Consider the following 21,931-nt stretch of genomic DNA (forward strand, 5'->3'; position numbering starts at 1 on the left):
TCATTCAGCAGGTGAGTTCAGCGGTGATTATTAGTCAAGCAGGTCACACACACACACACACACACACACACACACACACACACACACACACACACAGGGTCAAGGGCACCGGCAGGACTGAGCACAGCAGCGTGAAATTACGTGTCATACTAATAGCAATCATGTCAGCCCACAAGCGCACACGCTTAACTTCACAGCACGATCAATTACTGATCAGTTCATGTGACTGTGCGCGGCTCCTACAATAGCGCTAACTGATGACTGTGTGTCAGTGAGTCATTCTCTGTGCAGGGCCACATTATTCCTCTCACACTCAACACTTCTCTTATTGCTCCTTGTTCCTCTCTCATTATTTCGAAACACATGTGAATGAGCTTATGATTTTAGGCGCAACTTGACTCAAAATTTGCCCCGTGTAGACATCAAATGAGTGTTGTATTATTATTTGTGTATGAATGACTTCTGTTTCAGAGTATAAACTGGCTGGAGCTCAGTCACAGGACGTCAGTGGCAGTGCTGGAGTGTTGGAGAATGCTGCCCTCGTGTGTGTCCTTTTAGAATTGCAGCACCATGAGAGCAGCAGGACCCAAACAGCAACTATATCAGTGTGTGTTTTTTAAAATCTAAATCACACACGTCCTATAATGCGTCCTCATTTCCATTGCAGGTTATGGATGCACTCTCCAAACTTTCCCACACAGTGATCGCGCAGCAGACTGGAATCAGGTACAACACAACGCAAAACAATGTGATAGCACAAACGTATATGGATTAAAATGTGGCACATTGTGACACATATCCCGTGACAGCGTATATAATGATTTTCTCTCTTGCTTTCCCTTCAAAGGCCATTTCCCTCCGAGGAGAGTGTTGAAGATGAGGATATCTACAACCACCTCGAGGATCTTATAGAGTATGCTTCCTCTTCTCTTTCCTCCTATAGACGCCCTTTAAAGTTGGAGAATTTTCTCTTCCCCTTTCACACACTTGTGAGGATTTTCAGAAGAACTTCATTCCAATTTGCCGAGTCTCTTCCCTATGCTTAAAAATAACAGGCTGTTGTGGGCGCGGGACAACATTTGTTCCCTGCTTGTTGACTGGAAGGCAGCCACCTCCTCCGAGGCTTTCAGCGCGAGCTTTCCAGACTCTTTCTGTAGTTAACAACAAGTCGTGTGGGCTTGTGGCTTGATCATTTTTCAGGCCTTGCACTTAACATACGATGACAGCTAACCTGCTTATGATTGATGTTTTCAACAGTTTTATTCAGAAGTAACTTTATCAAAATGAGAAATAATGCGTTTTTTACTTTTGAAAGTGAACAAGGAACAAAATCATAACATTACATAACCCACCTACACTGCAAACAGGACTCCTGGCACAATGCCTCGCAAAGCCCTTTATCTAAATGCAATGCAGCAATAAAAACTGAATCTGTAAGATGTTTTTGGAGGTTTGACTGTGGGTGGGGTAATATGGATTTTGAAGGCTATATAGTTTGAAATATTTTTTGGATTGAAGCTGTCAGTTGTCAGTTTATGCACATATTTTTTGCCAATATCTTTCCTTTCACCATTTTTTGTATTTATAGCATGTTCTCATCAAAACATTACATTGAAGTTTCCTGTGGTCACCCAGTGTAGAGTCTAACTTCTTGGATCTCATGATAAACCATTAACAAATATGGAAAATTATGGGATTATTTTTGAGTCTTTTTCGAAAGGCAGAGCGACCGTAACTTGTAGTAATGTAAGTGGGTGAAGACAGATAATCGTTCAGTGAAAGTGCTGCAGGGGAAGCCTTCCACTGACACGGTGCTCTGGTCGATGCTTAGCGCTGACAGCTCTTCGAGTTGGAAGCAGCGCGCAAGTCAGCAGTGACAGAGTAAAACAGCAGCCTGACAGCAGCCAGCAGTGGATGGGAGGTGAAAGTGGCGGTGTGGATCACACCGAACAGAGCCATGTTCTGCACTCAACTCCCATCTGCTCAGTGTTCCCCTGCCATGATGTACAGAATCACACATACACACACAGACGTACTCATTCACCTTACAGTAGAGCTTCACCACTTCAGTATCGTTCATCACCTTTTTCTACTGCATGTACCAGAGGAAAATAAGCCTGGTTAGTTGTGTTTTTAATGCACCCAATATGTTGTAGCAGTGTGGAACAAATTTTATCTGCCATTCTACTCATTATTCCTACTGCAATAGGAGTTATTAATACTCCCGACCACCAGAGGGCAGCAAGGACGAGCGTTCCTGCCTGTAAGCTACAGTTGTCTGTGTTAGACAGTACGATTTTGTAGAAGAAAAGCAACAGGATGCTGGATGTACGTGTTAAACAAGTGTTTCTACACAATTTAAAAACAGTTATTTTTGATGAGTTCAGGTTTTTAGTTTTTACGTACAGTCAGACTGTTGGATTTACAGGACAGCATTACTTTAACACTGGTTGCATGTAGCTAGCACTTATAAAAGTACTTATCAAAGATTTCTGTATGACATTATACATTATACATATTGTATAACATGTGACAGAAGCACAACTCTTCTGATTTTGCCCAAACTTTTGCAGGTTTGTAGGACCCCCTATGAACTATGCTATACTATGTTAACCCTGACCCCTAACCCCTAAACAATCCTATATGCTGGCAGGTTGTGCCAAAACACATTTGATTGGATAAATTAATGTATAAAAAATACTCTTAATCGCATAAGGCATGTAACAAGTCTTTTCTAGTGGCCCACTATCACTCCACATCTCTCAGTACAGCAGATAATTTATGGATCATTTGACAGTCCAGAGGCAGGCTTGTGTGCAGGGACGTATAGGAAGGACTCTTTTCCTGCTCACCCGTCCATGCCTCACCCTCACCTCACCCCTTCTGCTTCACCCTAATATTTCTTCACACTTACAAGTCTTAGCCCTTTACATTGCTCTGTGTAGAGGTCCTTCTTTGACAGGTTTTTCCTCATGTTTCTTTTCTCTTGAGGACATTTGGTTCTAAGATACATGTGTAAAAAGGACAAGAACACACACACACACACACACACAAGCACTGAGACATGTCACGTTAGCTGCTGAGGTGCAGTAATTGGCTCAGATGTGAGCAGTCAGAACGGGCCTGTGGAGTAAAAGTCTACGTGCGTATGTGTGTGTGTGTGTGTGTGTGTGTGTGTGTGTGTGTGTGTGTGTGTGTGTGCGTGTGTGTGTGTGCATGTGTGTGTGTCTGAGCCACTTTCACAGCCATGGATTAAGTGTTGTCCCTGACTAACAAGATTTGTAGTCTAGCATTTAAATCCACTTCTGTAAAACCAGAACCGTGTGTGTTTTTGTGTGAACCTTTCATGTGGTTGTCATGAGGAGTAAAAACCATTACCCACTCGCAGTAAAACTCCGGCTCAAACAGCGGTGTGATGTAATCTAATGTCAGCACCACATTCTGCCGTGTTCTGCAGTGAGAAGGGGGTGGAGGATGAGGAGGATCTGTACGACTGCGTGTATGACGATGAAGATGGAGGAGATATCTATGAGGACCTGATGAAGACAGAAGCCATCCCTCCTCCGGTCGGTCCTGCTCTCTTTACCCTCACTCACATCATTACTACGCCTCATTGATGCAGGTTGACTCTTAGCAATATGGTGCACTGAGTCACCGTCTGTCACATTTCATGAAAAAACAAACTTACCTCAGAAGCTCACTAATGAACAAAATGCATTAGCCTGTATGTTGTTTGTCTAATCTTTACCAAACTGAAATTGTTGCACATTTGATATTAGTCTTATAAGTGCTTTATTAAGTAAAAACTGATGGTACCCGTCTCCTCTATCATCACTGCCGTATGATCTCATCTCTGACCTTGCTCAAAGGGTTGTACAGACTGCATCTGGTTAAAGACTACGTGTCAGCGCTGTGGGCTAACACATAGTAACTGTGTGTGTGTGTGTGTGTGTGTGTGTGTGTGTGTGTGTGTGTAGGCGTTCCAGAAGCAGGCAGAGACTGACATCAGGAGCTGCTGTTTAACAGAGATCAAGCAGACGGAGGAGAAATACACTGAGACCCTGGAGTCTATAGAGAAGGTACTGACTAACATAATGACCCTGCGGCTCAAAGCACAAGGCTTTATGCCGGTTATTTTTGCTGTGAATTAATGCAAATTCTTTTTCCTCTGTGCACATAAAATGTTGAGAATTCAAATGTTTGCGTGCTGTTATCCACTGATGTTTCAGTATTTTAGATTTTTAACACAAGAAGGAAGTCACACTTTTGATAACTCAGTCAGATTTAATGACTCCTTCGCTGTAAATGAACAGGAGTGACAAGTTTCAAGTACTAGCATTGACACTCATAGTGACAATGTATTAATACGTCGCTTGTGTTCCCCGCTGTCTTGACAGAGTTGGTTGGAATGGCAATCGGTAATGTTAATTATCGCAATTATAAATCAAACTTTTATTTCCCCAAAAATGTCTGACATGAACTGAACTGTTCTGCATTCTCTAAATTTTCCAAAGAGGCTGAACTCAGCTACAGGGGGTCAAAAGTGAAAGTAAAGTAAACTTTCTTAAGGCGGAAATAGTCCCCCTCCATTGATTTTATGCAGTAAAAGGATGACAAGAGCACTGGAAATCAATTTAGCCTCCTTATCACTGGCAATGTGTGAAACTGACTGTAATGACCTGTTTTGGGGGGTATACTAGAAAAAAAAATAATGAGTTTTGGAACAAATGTGTACTCCAGGAGTGAAATGAGTGAAAGAATATGTTTGAAATTAGTGTTGGGTAATGAGTAATCCCAGCACAGCTTAGAACAACCTGCACCGAAAGACCAAACTGAGAGAAAAGGCCTTTTGTCGTGAACATTTTCCACCTTACCCTGCACTTCTCCAGGACTGTAGGAGGCCTGCAGCCTCTTACCCCCCAGCCACAGCGACTTGTCTTCTCCCTTTTGTGCACGCTCACGTCTGGAAAAAGACCTTGCCAGATTTCCCAGCGGAGAATCTCAGTAGATGACTTTCAATATGAAGTGGATGGTGGAGTTCAGTTTGTGCTCGCCCGCTCCTTTGAGATGTAGGGGGGACTATACGGAGGGAGTTTTCTGAGAGGAAATCATTAAATTGCAAACTCTGAAAATGAGATTATTGTCGTGACCCAGACAGTCCTTCTTGTTTTTGCTGACTGCAGCTCTTTGCAACCTGGCCCCATAATATAATAGCTTCTCGCAAAATGACTTTCCCACTCTTACTCTGGAGGGGACGAGCTTCATTCCTGTGTATTCTCTCTCTCTGCTGCAGCACTTTATGACGCCCCTCACCATGTTTTTATCCGTGGCCGAGATGGAAAAGATGTTTGTGAATATCCCGGTAAGTCATTCCCTTTGCTTTACACCTTGCAGTCTAATAATCCAACTGGCTGGTCAACTTGGAGTCACAGAATTCTTTATTGAAAAGTCTTTTTCACTGGCGACAGTTTGCCACATCACAGGTGGGAAAGCACAGGTGTAAATAATCAAATGAATCATAAATGAATTCTTTCAATATGGCTTTTTTTGTTTAAACACAACTGTTAATTCAGCATTAAATGTGTATTAAACACACTGAAAAGACTAAGTCTACAGCCATGCTAGAGCCTCTGTGAGGGAGGTTTGAGCTAATGCTAACATCAACATGCTAACATGCTTACATTGCTGATGCCTACCAAGTATATATGTTGTATATATGTTGTATGTATGTTGTATGTTGTATATATATCTTAGTTTAGTGCTAAAATGCTAACAATTGCTAATTAGCTTAGAGCACCAAAGTCAACCAGGACTGATGGGAATGTGATTAGTTAGCATAGCTCAACAAAGAGAAAAAATAGATCATTGCTGTTGTAGTCTTCAGGATAATACTGTAGTCACACGTTACTGTTGAAAGACAAACTAGATTCAATGTGTTGTATCAAATGCCGCCATTAACAGGTTTAGTTTCAAATGAAAGTTGAGCTGAACTATCAATCGATTAATTGATAAAAATAAAAATAACTCAACTGTCAGCAAAACAACTGAAAAATGTCCTAATTCCTGCTGCTTTTCTTTGTCTTATGAGATAATAACCTGTATATATTTGGGTTGTCGATGATTTGTTGGACAAAACAAGCAGTTTGATGGCTTTGCTTTGGGTTTCCAGAAATTCTGTAGAGCATGTGTCATTACTTTCTTACTTTTCAAAACCAAATAATTCATGGATTAATTAGGAAAATCATGTAGGTTGTTAATGAAAATCACCATCAGTTGCAGCCCTGAATGAAGGCAACAGAAATGTGATGTAGATCAACATTAAAGGACCTTTGCATTTGTGTTTCAGGAACTGGTTAAAGTTCACAAATGTTTACTGCTGGAAATCCAAGAATCAGTCACCCACAGAAGTGCCCAGAACCTTTACCAGATCTTCATCACTTTCAAAGAGAGGTAGACTATGAAATTCCTTCTTCTTCTTCTTGTATTCTATACACACGCTCTTAAAATTTCTATACAATACAACACAATAAATTCTGGACATAAAAGACATTTTAAACTGTGTCAGGTTGTTGATCTACGGGAAATACTGCAGCCATGTGGAAACAGCCATCGCCACCCTGGATTACATCTGCAAAGACAGAGAAGACGTGCGCATGAAGCTCGAGGTAAAATGTTTTTTAGTGTCACTAAGTGATCGTTTCATGTGCTCATTTCTCAACAACTCATGGTCAGAGAATGCCCCCAAGTGTACACCTGGGGCATTGCAGGTGATGACACCTCAGCTGACAGCATGAAATAGTATCAAGCTTCTGTTAAGCTCTAATAGTTTCCTCTTTGAGACTTAAAAAGTTCAACTGAGCTCCTGTTTTCAATTGAAAGCTGGTTTTCTTCACAGGGTCTATATATACATATATATACGTGTAACTTATAAGCTAATCTTTTGACTTCCCTCCTTTGATGTTATCTCACAGGAATGTTCAAAGAGAGCCAACTACGGCAAATTCACACTGAGGGATCTGTTAGTGGTTCCTATGCAGCGAGTCTTGAAGTATCACCTCCTCCTGCAGGTACAGTATTCCAGCCTGCACTATACTATTTCTGTCCTGCAGCTGGCATGCCATCATGGTGTAAAGCCATAACCTTCAAATAAGTGCAAGTCAGATAGGTGTGGCTTTCTTTTTTCTGCACATATGTTTGAAACCCTCTTTGTATCTGTGAACACACTAAGCGTGTTATATTTATAATAGCATATCTGTATGTATATATTGCTTAGGGACAAATTGAGGCAACCAACTGATTATGTGTTGCTTTTTTCAGCTTTGAATGATTCATATTTTCAGTGATTCAGTGATTGATGAAAAAGCCATAAATAATATATAAATTATAACAATCAATTATGTAATCATAATAATCATAATAAATAATTATAATCATAATAATGATGTATAAATATAGTCATATTTTGGGTGATTATCACTGAAGATTTGTACATTTATGTAGCCACTTGTGTCACTTTCCTTGTATTCTGAGTTTCTGTCGTCTTTTTACTTTATTACATTGACAAAATGATAAATCAGACTTGTGGCTGTGTGCTTGCTTGTGCAGAAAAGAGGACAGTTTAAAGGGTGCTAAACAAAAACAATGCATAGAAGGTCTGCAAACACAGCTGAAACATGAACAACCCACACTGGTTGCCTTAACAGCCGCTACAGAGACAATCTTGCTAAGCTGGAAAGACAGAAATAACCTCTCAGCATCCCAGTGGCACCCACTACTCTCCCAGCACATTTCAACATGAAGACAAATGGCATTAAAAATTACCATATAGGTTCATTTCACACACGTAGGGCCCCATTCATCAGTGTCACTACACGTGCAACACAAACCAATATACTGTACATACACATACGTTGTCACCCCACTGCTGGTGGCATCAGCGCCCACCTGCGCATTCTTTAACTGTGCAATAGACACAAATGTCAGATTAATATAGATGTGCAGAGGTCTGAGCGTGTGGCAGTGTCGACCAGCTGCAACATTAAAATGCTGCCTACATGGCAACACAGAAATAATGAGAATATATGTAGTAATTTGAAAGTAGTAATGAATACTTTTACTTTTGATACTGTAAGTATGTTTAATAATTCTTCTGCTTTTCACTTGAAACTGGCCTTTTACTTACAAAAGACCATTTTTTTCTTTCCTTTAAATGGAGCTCAGGACTATTATGAATTGCAGCTGTGTAATACTGTCTTTACTTTTCTATTACTACATATTTCCATCAAAAGTCTTCACAGGTGTATATAATGTCCGTCACTGTCAGTCTAAAAGATCAAAGTTGGACAGGAACTTCAAATTTAAAGTCTTCACTGACTTTCTAGCTGACTGTCAGTGAGTGACAGCGCCCCATTGGGGAGATTTGGATTCATCAAAGGCTCCATCATTGCCAATCAGACTTTATGAGCAGGAGGGCTGGCAGTCACTAGGTGGTGCTGTTGATCATGTTTCCCTCTCCTCCCCTGCCTTCGTCCTTGAGGCTCTGACACTCCACTCGTCTATTTCTGCGGCTGCTTCGTGACGCTTAGTCTGAAATGACCCGCACATAATTGTCATCTGATCGAGACAATGAAGAGTGAGGAGAGTGGAAGTGAAGTGAGGACTGAAAGAGAGAGCAGACAAACAACCAAAGAGAGGCAGACGGAGAGGTGAAGTGTTGTTGAAGTGGTGACAATCTGAGATTGAAGCCAGAGTGAGGCTGTGGAAACTCAGCGAGTTCCTAACATGTCACAAACAGACACAAACACTTAATTGATTGCGTATGATAGTCTTTATGATTCCATGATGACACATATGTGCGTGAGCATGGCCTTTCCTTTTAGTCTAATGCACACTACACACTTCTCCCACGAGGTAAGTCAAAGAGGTTGTACATGTGTGTTTGCTGTGATGTACAGTACACTGCTGATGAAAAGATGTGCGTGGGCGTGGAGGTGACGGGAGCACCACTTCCTGCCTGCTCCACTGGCTTGGTCATCCATAGGGAGAGATAATGCAGTGTGTGTTGTTTAACTTCTTTGTTTGGTAATTGTGGATGTTAATGTTGAACCACGAAGGAGAAATGAGCGCTGGATAGTGTGATTTAGGAGGCTATGTGGACGCCAAAAAAGGCCAAAAGAAAAAAAAAATGTTACAAGCAACTGAATACTAAATGAATTGGCCATTTGATGGAGATAAAAAAATGAAAAAGGTGAAAATTTCCATCATTTAAGCTGCCAAGGATCAAGAAACAAGCCTTAAAATCAGAGACTGGAAACCCTTTTGTGCTCGACTTTTCAACCAGCATTTGTTAAAATGAAAACAAAACAAACAAACAACAAGAAAATAAAATTATTACGGCCTTTCTTTGCTTCCATAGATACATACCTGTTTGCGAGGCACATGCCTGCTTTGCAATATGTATCCCTTACAGGTATTCAGATGCATTTAATACGTAATTTAATAAGTATCTTAGGGCATATTTCCTCCACACATGAATGACAGATACGTTGTCTGTAGTTTCTCGGCTCATTTCTGACTCAATGTAACAAGTCAAAGCTGATTCCACCGGGGTTTTCAATAAAAAGCTCTTGTATAGGCTCTCTGAAACCTTAATCTCAGCGCCTCATGTTTCCATGCAACACGAATGACCCACCAAAAGGAAAAAAAAAAAACCTGTAGGAATAAAGAGATTGCGTTGTGTCAACACGGGCCGAGATCCCTGCAGAGCAGCGGGGCAATAGCCGGCTCCACTGAATAAAGCCTCCGCTGGGTTACTTTCCCACATGGTGACAGCCAGAATCTGTACAACTAATGTCTTGTCACTTCCCTTCACTCCCCGAGTTCCTCTCTCTCTCGCTGTTTCTTTCTTTCTCTCTTTTATTGTCATCAGTCTTTCTGTCTTTCTTCCCCGCTGCCTCCGCTCATCATTTCTCTTCCCCCCGAACACACCGCGACACCATTCCCTCAACGAGTCCATCATGTATGGTCCTGGCTATCAACGCGACCACTCCCCTCCCCTGTATCTCTGTGGAGGTGTGGAGGTGGGAGCAAGGCTTGATAAATGGGACTCTGCCGCCTTGCTACTGATAATAATGCCCAGGTTGAGCTTGACTGACAACAGGGATTTGAGCAGTGCCATGCAGACATATATATCTCCCTTAGCGGCTCAGTGTGTGCGTGTATCTGTGTGTGTGTATGGGCCTGTATGAAGGACATGCATGGCATCCTTCCTTATCCTCCACTGCTGAGGTCTAGATGTCTTGTTTACGCTGCAGCCGCCACTGGCAAGCAATTTCAGATAGACACTTGCACACACACGCCCGCAATAGATGAGTGCACACACATACACACACACACACACACTATCTGATTTATTTCAGGACAGGTTCTATACACAGTAGCCTTTTTCATTTCATATGAAGAGCCAAGGCGTTACATTCTCGTGTGTGGCTGTAGTGTATGTTAGCAGTCCTATGGTTTTTTTGAAAGGGGCTTTGTCGTAGGACACTTATATTTTGGATGTGTGATTTGTTTCTGTCCAATAGGAGCTGGTGAAACACACTCATGATGCCACCGACAAGAGTAATCTGCGGATGGCATTGGATGCCATGAAGGTACAGCATCAGTTTATCCAGCTGATTCCATTTTCACACACGTTTATCTCAGCATGCACCGAGCGCAAGGTCCGTCCCATAAGCATATCCACCCTCATTCTTCCAGCATGAACTGTTCAGAGTGTACAGTTCATATTTTCCCCCTTGGTTTCAAGTCTTCTGCATTAAATAATCATGACTAAATTAACAAAATGAAAGGTTAAGAAAACCCTCCTTTGTTTTTATTCATTAAAACTAGGACTGAGTGGGTGTGAATTCATCCAATTATTCTAAATTTGTGCTGAATAATATTTTCCCTCTACCTAGTGGCATGTTGTCAGCCTGCTATGAACGCTTATGTTGGCTTCATTTCTGAAAAGAGACTTGAAGATATTGCACTTCATTGCAAGTCGTCGCACATCCACAACTTTTGACTACACATAAATAAATGAATCTTCCACTGAATGCAGCATTTATAAGTCCGGCTCATTTTGTAACCCCCGGAAGGCTGTTCAAAAGCTGAGAATCCCGTCCTTTTTAGTTTATTTGTACAGGCCAGTATCAAATACAGTGTCTCATTGGAGTTTACAAACCCACATCTGCAATGGTTGCTTTTGAGGATGAGAAAAACAGCATGAAGGAACAGAAAGCTGAGGGGGCAATAGGTGTTGGATTTGGTGAATGTTACATTAAAAATGAAACTAAATTCAAAAGAGATGCTGTGTTGTTTCCTGATCTGTGTGCAGGACTTGGCTCAGTACGTTAACGAAGTCAAGAGAGACAATGAGACGTTGCGAGAAATAGATCAGTATCAGAAGTCCATTGAAAACCTGGTAAGCCACCTGTTTCTTCTAAAAGCTAATCTCACCCTCGCAGTGCTTTGGAAATACTTGACAACCCATCTTTTTTTTTTTTTGTAGAATCAACCTCTGAGTAACTACGGGAGACCCAAAGGTGACGGGGAGGTACGGGTGGCCTCGGTGGACAAACGAGCCAAACAGGACAGGTGAGGTGTCAGGCTGACGCGCTGGTTGGCTAAAACACTGAGTGACAGATTGCAGCTTAATGACAGTCAGGTGAAGGGGTTGGAAAAGTGCCAGAGTATGCTTTACTTTCAGCAAAGAGTGCTGCCAGAAACAAAGTCTGTGTGGCTTGTGAGCAAAGTACAAAATCAAGTGAATAATTGCTGGTGAATTACAATCGACTACAATCAATGAGTACATGATGCGTGTCACGTTTTTGGCATTTAGCTGATGCTTCTGAAGGATCTCCAGAATCACAACCAGCCAGTGAACTCGTGTTGTGGGTCAGGCACAATGTTACCTTTTTTGAAGCCACATAATGCACCTTGTTCATCAGACAGATTGTATTGTTAGTCCCGCCCTTCTTCTCCAGGGGGTTAGGGTTAGGATTATGCTCGTCCAGCACTTGTCACCTACCATGATGAGCTGTCTCCTGTATCTGGAAACAACAGCTTGAGGCAGTCCGTATCTGTAAAGCCATGACAGGAACTGAAGAGGCTTTTTCTGACACACAAAAATGTCCAAACCTTTTTCTAGTCAATTTTTTGATGACAAAGGTATTTAGTTAGAACCACACCAAGTTCCATGCAAATACAGGGTGATCATCATCATTTGGTGATCATCATAAACTTTTACATGATGCTCTTTGGGCCGCAGGCACATCTTCGTGTTTGATGCGGCGGTGATCGTATGCAAGCGTCGTGGAGACAACTATGAGATGAAAGAAGTGATCGACCTGCACCTCTTCAAGATCACCAACAACCCCACGTCGGACAAGGAGAACCGAAAGGTCAGCACGCTCACGGATATGGTCTCCATCGAGACTCGGCCATGTTGTTGTTTCACTGTGGCATCAGGGCAGAGAACCCCCGACCAGAGAACAGGGTGTGATGCATTCAAGTTGTAAGAATTCTTCAGAGACATTTTAACCTTAAAGCACAGGCGCAACTGACAAGATTAGTGACGGCTCTGTTTCCTGGGTAACGACGAATCTTCACAGACGTGGCTTTGTTATATTTAGCTGTCTCTGAGGCATTGATCACAGCCACAATTAACTAACGTTATTAGTTACACCCGTGCAAATCTCCACCGCAAGACAGGTCTAGTGTTGGAATGATTATCAGCACTCTTTGATAACACACAGGAGAAGTCAAGAAACATGACAGGGAATGTATTTACAGCTGTGTTATTGAGATGTATTACAGCACAGGATTGAATGAGAACACTTTAGGTTTCACTGATCTGTTATAGTTTTGTTAAGGAAAGCCACAACATGGTAAGGTGCACATGAGCCGGTGTCCCAGGTGAATTCCCCCTTCTTCGCCACGTACCTCAGCAGACGCACGTTTTCAGGTTTCCGATCTGGTTGTCACCTCGCAAACGATACTGGCATATCTTTTAGTTGTTCCATCTTTTTTTCTTTTCTGTTTCTTTGGCAGCAACACATCTCTTTGTGAGCATCTCCTCTTCAGTTCCAAGAGAGTAGCTCCATTCCGCTTTTGGCGAGGCCACAGCGATGATGTTTTACCTCAGACGTGCAAAAAAAATTAGGCTCAATTAAATCAAACCAAAGCCAGAAAGGAATAAAATTGGTTGCTTTTTTTCCCTGCCAGGCTTGCAGACAGCATTTATTGCTCAGATTTTGCCCAAATATTTGGAGCACACATTCTTCATTGTGCTTGCACACAAAATTAAGATCATTCAACAATGAAAAAGTGGGCTCTGGATTTTAACCCGGCCCAGTAATTCTGACAGCCAAACAGTTTATTTCTCCAGGAACAGCAACCCTTGGTTCAGATCACAAAGTGCAAATCACACATCTAATTTTATCATTTGTACCTTAATTAGGAAGCATGACTTTCTCAGGTCTGGTTGATGCGTCAGTTTGAATCAACACTGATTCATTTTGTTGACTGAAAAACAAAAAATGTCTTGAGCATTTAGCTTTTAATTTTATGGTGTGTTACCATCTTTTTCAGAAAGCAGTGACCCACTTAAAGCTGTGATTTACGGCGATTTTGAAACAGCTACTGTAACACTGCTTTTGATGACATTGAATTTCACCCGGGGCTGTACGTCCATCCTAATATTAGAACAATGGAGCGAGCGTGTGCTGCTTTTTCATCTCACTCTGCCTCTGTTGCCATCATATACAGTGAAAAAATAATCGCAGAATGTACTAAAACAAAAGGAACAAAACAAGCATCTCATATAACAACCAATCAGCTGTAATGGATTGAAGTCTTGCGCCGTTGAGTCCATTATTGCCTCTTTATGACTGAGTCAGCAAAGTTCAGAAACCATGTTGGACTCCTGACAAACCAATTAGCGGCGCTACTTCAGCGTAATGAGCACCCATAACAATTTATCAGATAAACGCAGGTTCATAAAATTGAGTGAAATCTGAGCTAACTTGCTTCTTGACAGCGTTTTATAAGCACCTGCACCAAACTCTACAACTCACTGCTGCCTTTTGTGCTCTGAATCCTCTGATGTGCTACTAAAATAAACTACATGCAGAAATCTTTCCAGCTCATAAAACAGACAACAAAACCATCAACAGAAAAGAGTCTTAAATAATTTCGTACGTGCTCGTTCCAGCACATGTTTTACATTGTCTCGTTCATTTAGCAGCATAATACTGAAACACTGTTAGACTAGAACAGTCTGCCTCCTCCCAGATGGTGTTATCATTAAACCTCGCTTTGGGCCTGACTACACACACACTCGCACACACACACGCACACACACACACGCACATACAGACAGTGAATACTAAGTGCCAAATGGTGAAAAATATTGCCAATCATAATGAGGAATGATATCTACGGCGTGCCAGGAAACAATGATTTGGGCAGTAATGATGTTGTAAATAGCAGACATTAGTAGGCTTAAACCCATATGGGCTTCTATAGTTATTTTTTATGAAACTTTCAGTTGCCTCAGTGTCATTCACCTCTGACATGATGGATATGATGCAGTTTGTTTGATTACATATTTATTATGGAAATGCCAAAGATGACAGCGGCTGGCTGAGGGAAGAAGCAATAAGAACCTTCATCACCGAAGCCAAATAATCACATTTACATGCAAGTCAGATGGCGGCAAAACCAAATAACTTTAATGTCTAATCGCTCTGAAAGTGATGTACACAGCAATGGGAAACTTTTGTGCGACCCTTGGAATGAAGCCATTTTTCATGCCAAGGCTCGGTCGAAGCCTTTGCAGCAGGAAGTGACGGAATAAAAGCTCCACATCTCAGCTGCTAAAGCTGCAACAATTAGTATTCTTATATTGACAAAAGATCAGATTAGTACGTGGAAGGTGTAAGGTGTCGCTCACAGTGACTAACCAGCCGATCAACCGACTCTGCGACTCTGAACTACTTGATGGAACCCAAAGCGGAGCTAAAAGGAGTTCAGTTATTCAGGGTGTGCAAGTTCACAACAACTTAAAACCTGATGCCAACATTATGTTCACAGCTTGCTTCTGCCGCCCCCAAGTGGCCAAGAATGATCAACGACTGTAGATTTCCAACCAAGGTTCAGCTTAATTATAATTTATAATTTAAGAAGATCAACCTAGAAAAACTTTACATTATCAGGCTGGATGTGGGATCCTTTTAGATTCCAAAGATAAACCAACCATAAAAAAGATCTAAACTGACAGAAAGACAGACAAACACCTCCTCCTCCTCTTTACAAATTGGTAGCTAGAGATATCTTTGCTGAGCGCAAGTCTCGGTGTCCACTGGGAATGCCTCTGTAGAGGGCTGCTTTCCTTTTGTCTCTTCTTTCTATAGCAAAGATGAGCCTCCCTGACAGCACTGCGAGCTTGGCATGTTTTTTAGCCTTCAGAGCTGAGTGCTAGAAGTTCAAAATCACAACAAGGAGCCTTAAAAAGTGCATCTCACAAGCATCTGTTTAGTGATGCTATCTGAAAAACAGAGGCATGTGTTGACACAGAGGCTAATAGACAAATATTTAGCCTTTGAAGTGGGTAATGGTGCATGATTACAGGCCCACTCACTACTTGGGTCTGTGCATGCTGTCTGATGCCCAGCAGTTATATGGCACAGCTACCTCACACTTTTCCTCTTCTCCTTCATGCTCTTCTTCTGTGTTTTGTCTCTGTCTGTCAGTTCTGCCGCCCTCCAACCCTTCAGCCTTTGTGTTTGCTCTCCCCGAGGCTTCCCTCTTTCATTTTGCATCTCTTTGTCTCCATCTGTCTCCCCGCATCCTGTCTCCTTCAGCTCCTGCCCCCTCCTGCTCCATTTGTCTTTCACTCAAACCCTCAATCTATTTATTCGCAGCCGTTTTATTTTCGGTCTCAATTGTGTGTGTTTTTCTGTACCGTTGCAGTGGTCCTACGGATTCTACCTCACTCACAACCAGGGCCAGAGCGGCTTTGAGTTCTTCTTCAAGACCAAAGAGCTGAAAAAGAAGTGGCTGGAGCAGTTTGGCATGGCCATGTGAGTGCGCTTTGTCTGCGAGTGTGTGCGTTTATGCGTGACAGTGTGATAAGAGTGTGTGTCTTTTTTTTGCCTCAGCTGCATTTTGTCACAGAATCAAAGCCTACACGTTTCCTGTCCTGTTATTCAAGTTGGGCAACTCGATGATTTATGAGGGACAGGGAAAGATGAGCAGATTATTAGTTGCACACTGACAGAAAATGCACAAAAAAACGCATTTTAAAAATGCATTTTGCCCTGTTGAAATGTCAAAATATTGGATCCAGCTATCCAGTTTTACAGTGTTTAAAAAACATTTAGCACTTCATACCCAAAGAACGCCATTGATTAAATTTAGTGCCAGAGTCAGGCATGTGTAGTTAAACTGCATCAACCAGTCCACATCCTGAACTGGATCCAAATTCATCTAAACTGACTGGCAAACTGGTGCCAAGAATGACAAATGGAACTATAGTGTTTCACTCGTAGAGCCAAGAAAGACAAATAACTGACTAATTGTCTCAAAGATATTCTACCCACCGCTCTGCTTTGGACGGTGCGTGCCAGACATATTGCATTGGGTATACCTAACTGTAGTCTTACTGTAGTAACCGCAGTTCATTCAAGACACGACAACAAGTGTTTTTAATGAGTTTCAAAGACAGAAAAGTAATGCACTTATACCACACGAAGGACTGCGAAGATGCAGCTTGTTGTGTGAGCCTGGTGTTTGGCGTACAATAGGGGGCCAGGACTGAATTCTCTCATTTCAAACCATGAAATCCAATGAAATTAGAATCGCTTCATTCAGCACGCCCAAGAAGTGGTTATGAAATTGGCACCAGAAACATATCGACAGCTTGCACAGTAAAGCAGCTTCTGACGAGAGACGCTGGTGAGTTGCATTATGGGAAATGTGAGACTGAGTATTTTATTCCTTCAGATATATCTTTACATTTGTTATTCCCAAAATAATGTTTTTCAGTGTAAAGCTGAGAAATATTTAGACCATCATGGAACACTAAACTCCACTAAATGGACTTCTTACAGACAGCCCATGCAGCTTTGGCCATTTCTTCAATACATCCAATATAGATGTGTAGCAGACATGGTAGATATTGCTTCATAAGTCCCTTCATAGCTATGCTAGTCTATGCACAAACCCCTCTGATGAGCAGTCTGCAGACAAAAACCATCATCCTCCCAGTCCTCCCACTCCTCGTGTGCTTCCTTATTTTAAACTGATGCCAGTCATTGGATTCAGACAACTGTGACACGAGCGACAATTAGTAAAGAGCATCGGCGGCCTCAAGCAGGTGCAATTACAACGGAAATATAGAAATAAAAAGTGAGGAAAAAAGGGAATAATGAAATGAAAAGAAAAATCTGTGAAATACGATCTTCAAGCCCCAAAATAAAGCAACAGGCCTTAACAGAAAGAGAAGAAGCAGCATTAGGAAGCCGAAGCGTGCTGTGATGTGAGAAAACAGGGGCTTTTGGGGCTGAATTAACGAGCTACGAGAATAGAGAGGCGTTACCAGATAATCACATGCTCCCACTGCGATGCTTCATAGCTGATCTGTGAACAGTTGTTTTCTCACGTGCCACCTTTATTTCCAAACCGCCCACTGTTTGCTGCTTGACTAACATTCAGCAGCTGCAATGGGGTGGGCTAGACACGCTGCTCCGCGAGCAGAACGCGCGAAAAGGAAAGACAAACTGTTGCTCAAGCTGCAGTGAGCGAGAGCCCCATCCTTGAAAGTCAGAAGTAAGACTCGGAAATACAATATGACTTCATTTAGAGAACTTAAAATTCCGGCGGGGCAAGGATGGGCCGTACAGAGTTGCGTCGGGAAGCTTTTAAGGCTTCAGTACACAGAGAAGGAGTGGAAGTGAAAGAGGCCAGTCATCCTCTCAAAGTCAAGTCGAAAGAAAAAGGAAGCTCAGGGGGTTTCTAGTGGGTTTTTGTTATAAACATGCCCCAGCAACATATTCATTATCTTTCAATGTGATTGTTTTTATGGCAGAAGTGGAACCACTTTCTTTACAGTGCCATGCAATTCGAGCTTTCTTCAGCAGAAAGTGGATATATTGGTTGACCCCGGTACAGAGGAGAGGACACCACTGAGGCGCTCCCTTTCTTCTTTCTTCCGTCTCTCCGCCGTTCGTCCTATATTCCAGAGAAAATGTTGTAGCGCTTGCAGTTTGACTAATTATTTGAGTTTCAAAAGTAGCACCTGTGCATATTAAGCGAAAGGCTTATGCAATAATGTCATCATGTTGAGCTGTTGAAACACAAAGGGAGACCTCTTAAATGTGAAATAAACAGGCCTTTGCGCTACAGGCAGACTCTCTCTCTCTCTCCCTCTCACACACACACACACACACACACACACACATGCATCTGTGTCCCAAGGGGCCAAGAACACTTCTGTGTTCACTTCAAGCAGACCTTGCCTGTCTGCTTGCAATTCTCTCCTCCCCACTTCAAAGAACTGTATCAGTGAAATGCTTCTGTTGCCATGGAAGAGAGTTTGTTGGCTGCAATTATAAGTGAAAAAGGTTTTATTTTATTATTCTTTTTTTCTCTTTTACTGTGAAATTTACGTTTGCATCAAAGCTTTTCGAAAACTGGAACAAAATAGCAACAAGCACAAACTCATTTTCATGTATTGATGTGGGCTCACTGGTCATTTCTGACAGTGGTGGTCGATCTGTGGTGAGTCTTAACTCTTCACTGTTTATATATATATATATATATCCCTTTATAATAAAGGTAGCTGTTAAATGCCACTTTTTTAACGAGCAGAGAGCAGAGACTATACTCAAAACTCATTGGTGCATTCAAGGACACACCTAATACTTGAGATTTGGCTGACTCTGCATTTTGAATGCAAGAAACAAGCAGATTTTCATTGCTCTTTCGAAATCTTTCTTTATTGTTTGTCCTCTGGATTTTGGTTTTCTGACATCATAGTTCATGAAAGGAATTGCTTTCAGCAGCTGAGTACACCCTTAATGCATCAACAAGTGTTTTTTGAACAAGTTCGTGCTTGAACTGCATCAGCATGTGGTGATAGTGCTTCAGAGGTGCTTTGCTGTCATGGACTACTTATCTCAACCATGCTTCAACCTCCTGCAAGTGGTCTTGTAGGATCTTGGTAGGTATGAAATCAGTCTAAACAGTGATGCTATATTTAAGGAAATTTTTTGACTTTCAGAATGCAAAGACAGCGAGATGCAAAGACAGCGAGATGCAAACCAGTACACCATGCTGTCTTCATCTCCCCACATGTGGTGATCGGCAGTATAATACTACTATAATACACACAACAGCAGCAACATACACTTCTTACACATTGCCATGTTTACTCTAAATGATCCATACATTTTTATAAGAAATACAAGTGGTTATAAATGCAAAATACATAATATTACAACCATCTTTTCAGAATATTCTGTAGCAAAACAATCTTTCGTCTTAACCCATCGGCTAGTAAAAGAATACACTGTGAAAGGTGGGGATAATGTTCACTTGTATATTTAGTATCTATAGTGATCTGTGAGTCACATGACTGATCAGTGGACTGTAGTTAAAGAAAGAATCATTTAAGAAATCAACAGAACTAAAATTTGGAGAAAGTACATGCTCAATGGATGATGAATAATGATAAGCTAAAATATGTAAAACCAGCAGTCTGGTCCTTTTGGGGTTTGGTGCTGTTCCAAGTTAGAAGGGCGCTCGGATTGCTCGGTCAGATGCTCTCTATGTACAGTGACATTTCAGAGAAGCGTCAGTGCTTACAGCAGAATCACCAGCTCACAGCCTCTAAATGTAAGTTTTCATGGATCTGATGTTTGTTGTGGGTTATGTCTTGTTTAGATCCAACATCCGTCCTGAGAACGCCACCCACAACTTCCACGACTTTCATATGCACACCTTTGACAGGATCACCTCCTGCAACTCTTGCCACATGCTGCTGAGGTGAGAGGCCATTTATTATTCACGCACACACGCGCACACACACACACGCTGTGGAAGCAGCACAAAATCTCTTCAAGGCTATCGTCAAACATAAAGACTGAGGACGAGACGTGGACCCTTTCCCTTCAAACAACTGTCAGGAGTCCTTTCAAAGACCTCCACTCCTCCTATTCCTCTCCAGTGTACCCTAACAATCTATTCGTCACTTTCCTTTTGCTCCTCTCTTCCTCTGCACATGTGCCTGCGTAACACAAAGTTTCTTTTGAATTTGCTGAATGGTACTGGCACCCAGAGGACTGCGCCTCATGGTCCTTCTCACATCGAGAACGACTGAGTGGTTTCACCTACCGAGGACGGCAAAGAAAAATGTCTGTCACACTTCAGCACTTCTTCAAGGCGATGGATGGGGAAAGGGGACAAGGTTATTGCACTGTGAATATACAGAGCCTGGTGCTGAATTCACCGGCATTTTTCTGAGGATGTGAGAAAAACAAGAATAATGCAGGGAAGGTCTGAAAAAGCATCTTAAGTGCCGTGTTATTGTTTTCTTTAGGATGGTGCTATTTTCTTGATTAATTCTCCAGATTGGTCATTAGACTAACTTGAAAAGACTCAACAGAAGACACGCAGAAGACTTATAATGCTTTATGCTTTACCTGCTTGATCATTTTTAGAAGAGCTCAGGACTTGCTGAGGCATTGTGTCATTAATCAGGAAAACACGGTGCACACAAATATCCGGTCAAGTGTCTCATAGAAGTTTTAAAAAAGATTTCCTCTTATGTGATTTCAGACGAATTGTGAAGGTTTCATAAGGGCGCTGTCCTGCTGGCTGAAATTCACATGTTCAGACACACTTCTCCCAGTGCCACACACACACCCTGTAGTTCTGAGCTGAGCAAAAAAAAAAAAAAAAAATTAACGGCGTACCTGCACTTTAACTCCATGCTAGTTTTCTCAAAGAGGTTAAACAGACAATTAGCTGGAGAGCGGAGCAGAGCAGTCCTTCCTTTCATGTCATTTTAATTAGGGCCTCTGAGATGGATATGTAAATGAAAAACAGAACGGCGCACTGCTGCCACAGTCTGTGTGTGCATATGTGTGTGTATGCACATCATTTTCATCAGAATGTCTGATTGTCAGTATTATTAGATATGAGATGATAGTGTTTGGTTACCTACCCACCACCCCTATGGTGGCTTTGGTAGAAAGTATTAAATTCTCGCTGGTGTCCTCCTACTGCTGCTGAGCTGGCTAAAGCGTTCAGCCTTGAAGACCTCAGGCAAAGTGAGGCTTTTTTCATCAGAAAACTAACATGCTCAAAAGGGCAAAGCTAACGTTTAGCAGGTATGATGTGTTTAAGATCGTAGCTGAGCATGTTAGCGTGCCAACATTCGCAAATAAGCTGTGTGTTTACTATCAGGTAATCCATGTGATGACCTTTTCTTCTGTCTGCAGGGGCATCTTTAACCAAGGCTACCTGTGCTCAAAGTGTGGTTTAGGTGCCCATAAAGAATGCCTGGCCCGCTTTGGCTGCTGCGGAAAAACAGGTAAGACGCCATTGTTTTAGTCTTTCGCTTTATTGCACAACCTCACGCCAGTCACATCTGCAGCAATTCTGCGCTTAACAAGGGTTTTCAAGGGAGTCTTGAAATCTAATTATATGAACACAAGTGCACTTTAATAGCAGTGTGAGCATAATGACAGAAGACACACAGTGGTAAATAAAACCTGATGTATTGGTGTCTCGTGTGACTAATTATAGGTATGAGGTAGATTTGTTTCACCGTGATTAAAAAGCTACACAGTGACATTCTGAAAAGGATCGCATCGAGTGGAATTGT

General features: G+C 41.9%; 1 protein-coding gene across 2 annotated transcripts in view; it reads left to right on the forward strand.

Annotated features, from left to right (window-relative positions):
• Window positions 1-21,931, forward strand: part of vav3a (vav 3 guanine nucleotide exchange factor a) — an 81,147-nt gene that overhangs the window by 38,677 nt on the left and 20,539 nt on the right. For both annotated transcript variants that reach the window (XM_076760969.1, XM_076760970.1), the window contains exons 3-17: window positions 668-726; window positions 848-913; window positions 3,458-3,566; window positions 3,978-4,079; window positions 5,294-5,362; window positions 6,347-6,450; window positions 6,566-6,665; window positions 6,972-7,067; window positions 10,584-10,652; window positions 11,378-11,464; window positions 11,552-11,637; window positions 12,311-12,443; window positions 16,015-16,124; window positions 19,987-20,088; window positions 21,546-21,637. In XM_076760969.1, the coding sequence (XP_076617084.1) occupies window positions 668-726; window positions 848-913; window positions 3,458-3,566; window positions 3,978-4,079; window positions 5,294-5,362; window positions 6,347-6,450; window positions 6,566-6,665; window positions 6,972-7,067; window positions 10,584-10,652; window positions 11,378-11,464; window positions 11,552-11,637; window positions 12,311-12,443; window positions 16,015-16,124; window positions 19,987-20,088; window positions 21,546-21,637 (1,384 nt within the window). The remainder of the gene's footprint in view (window positions 1-667; window positions 727-847; window positions 914-3,457; window positions 3,567-3,977; window positions 4,080-5,293; window positions 5,363-6,346; window positions 6,451-6,565; window positions 6,666-6,971; window positions 7,068-10,583; window positions 10,653-11,377; window positions 11,465-11,551; window positions 11,638-12,310; window positions 12,444-16,014; window positions 16,125-19,986; window positions 20,089-21,545; window positions 21,638-21,931) is intronic.

This window comes from Chaetodon auriga, chromosome 21, assembly GCF_051107435.1.
Source record: "Chaetodon auriga isolate fChaAug3 chromosome 21, fChaAug3.hap1, whole genome shotgun sequence".
NCBI lineage: Eukaryota > Metazoa > Chordata > Actinopteri > Chaetodontiformes > Chaetodontidae > Chaetodon > Chaetodon auriga.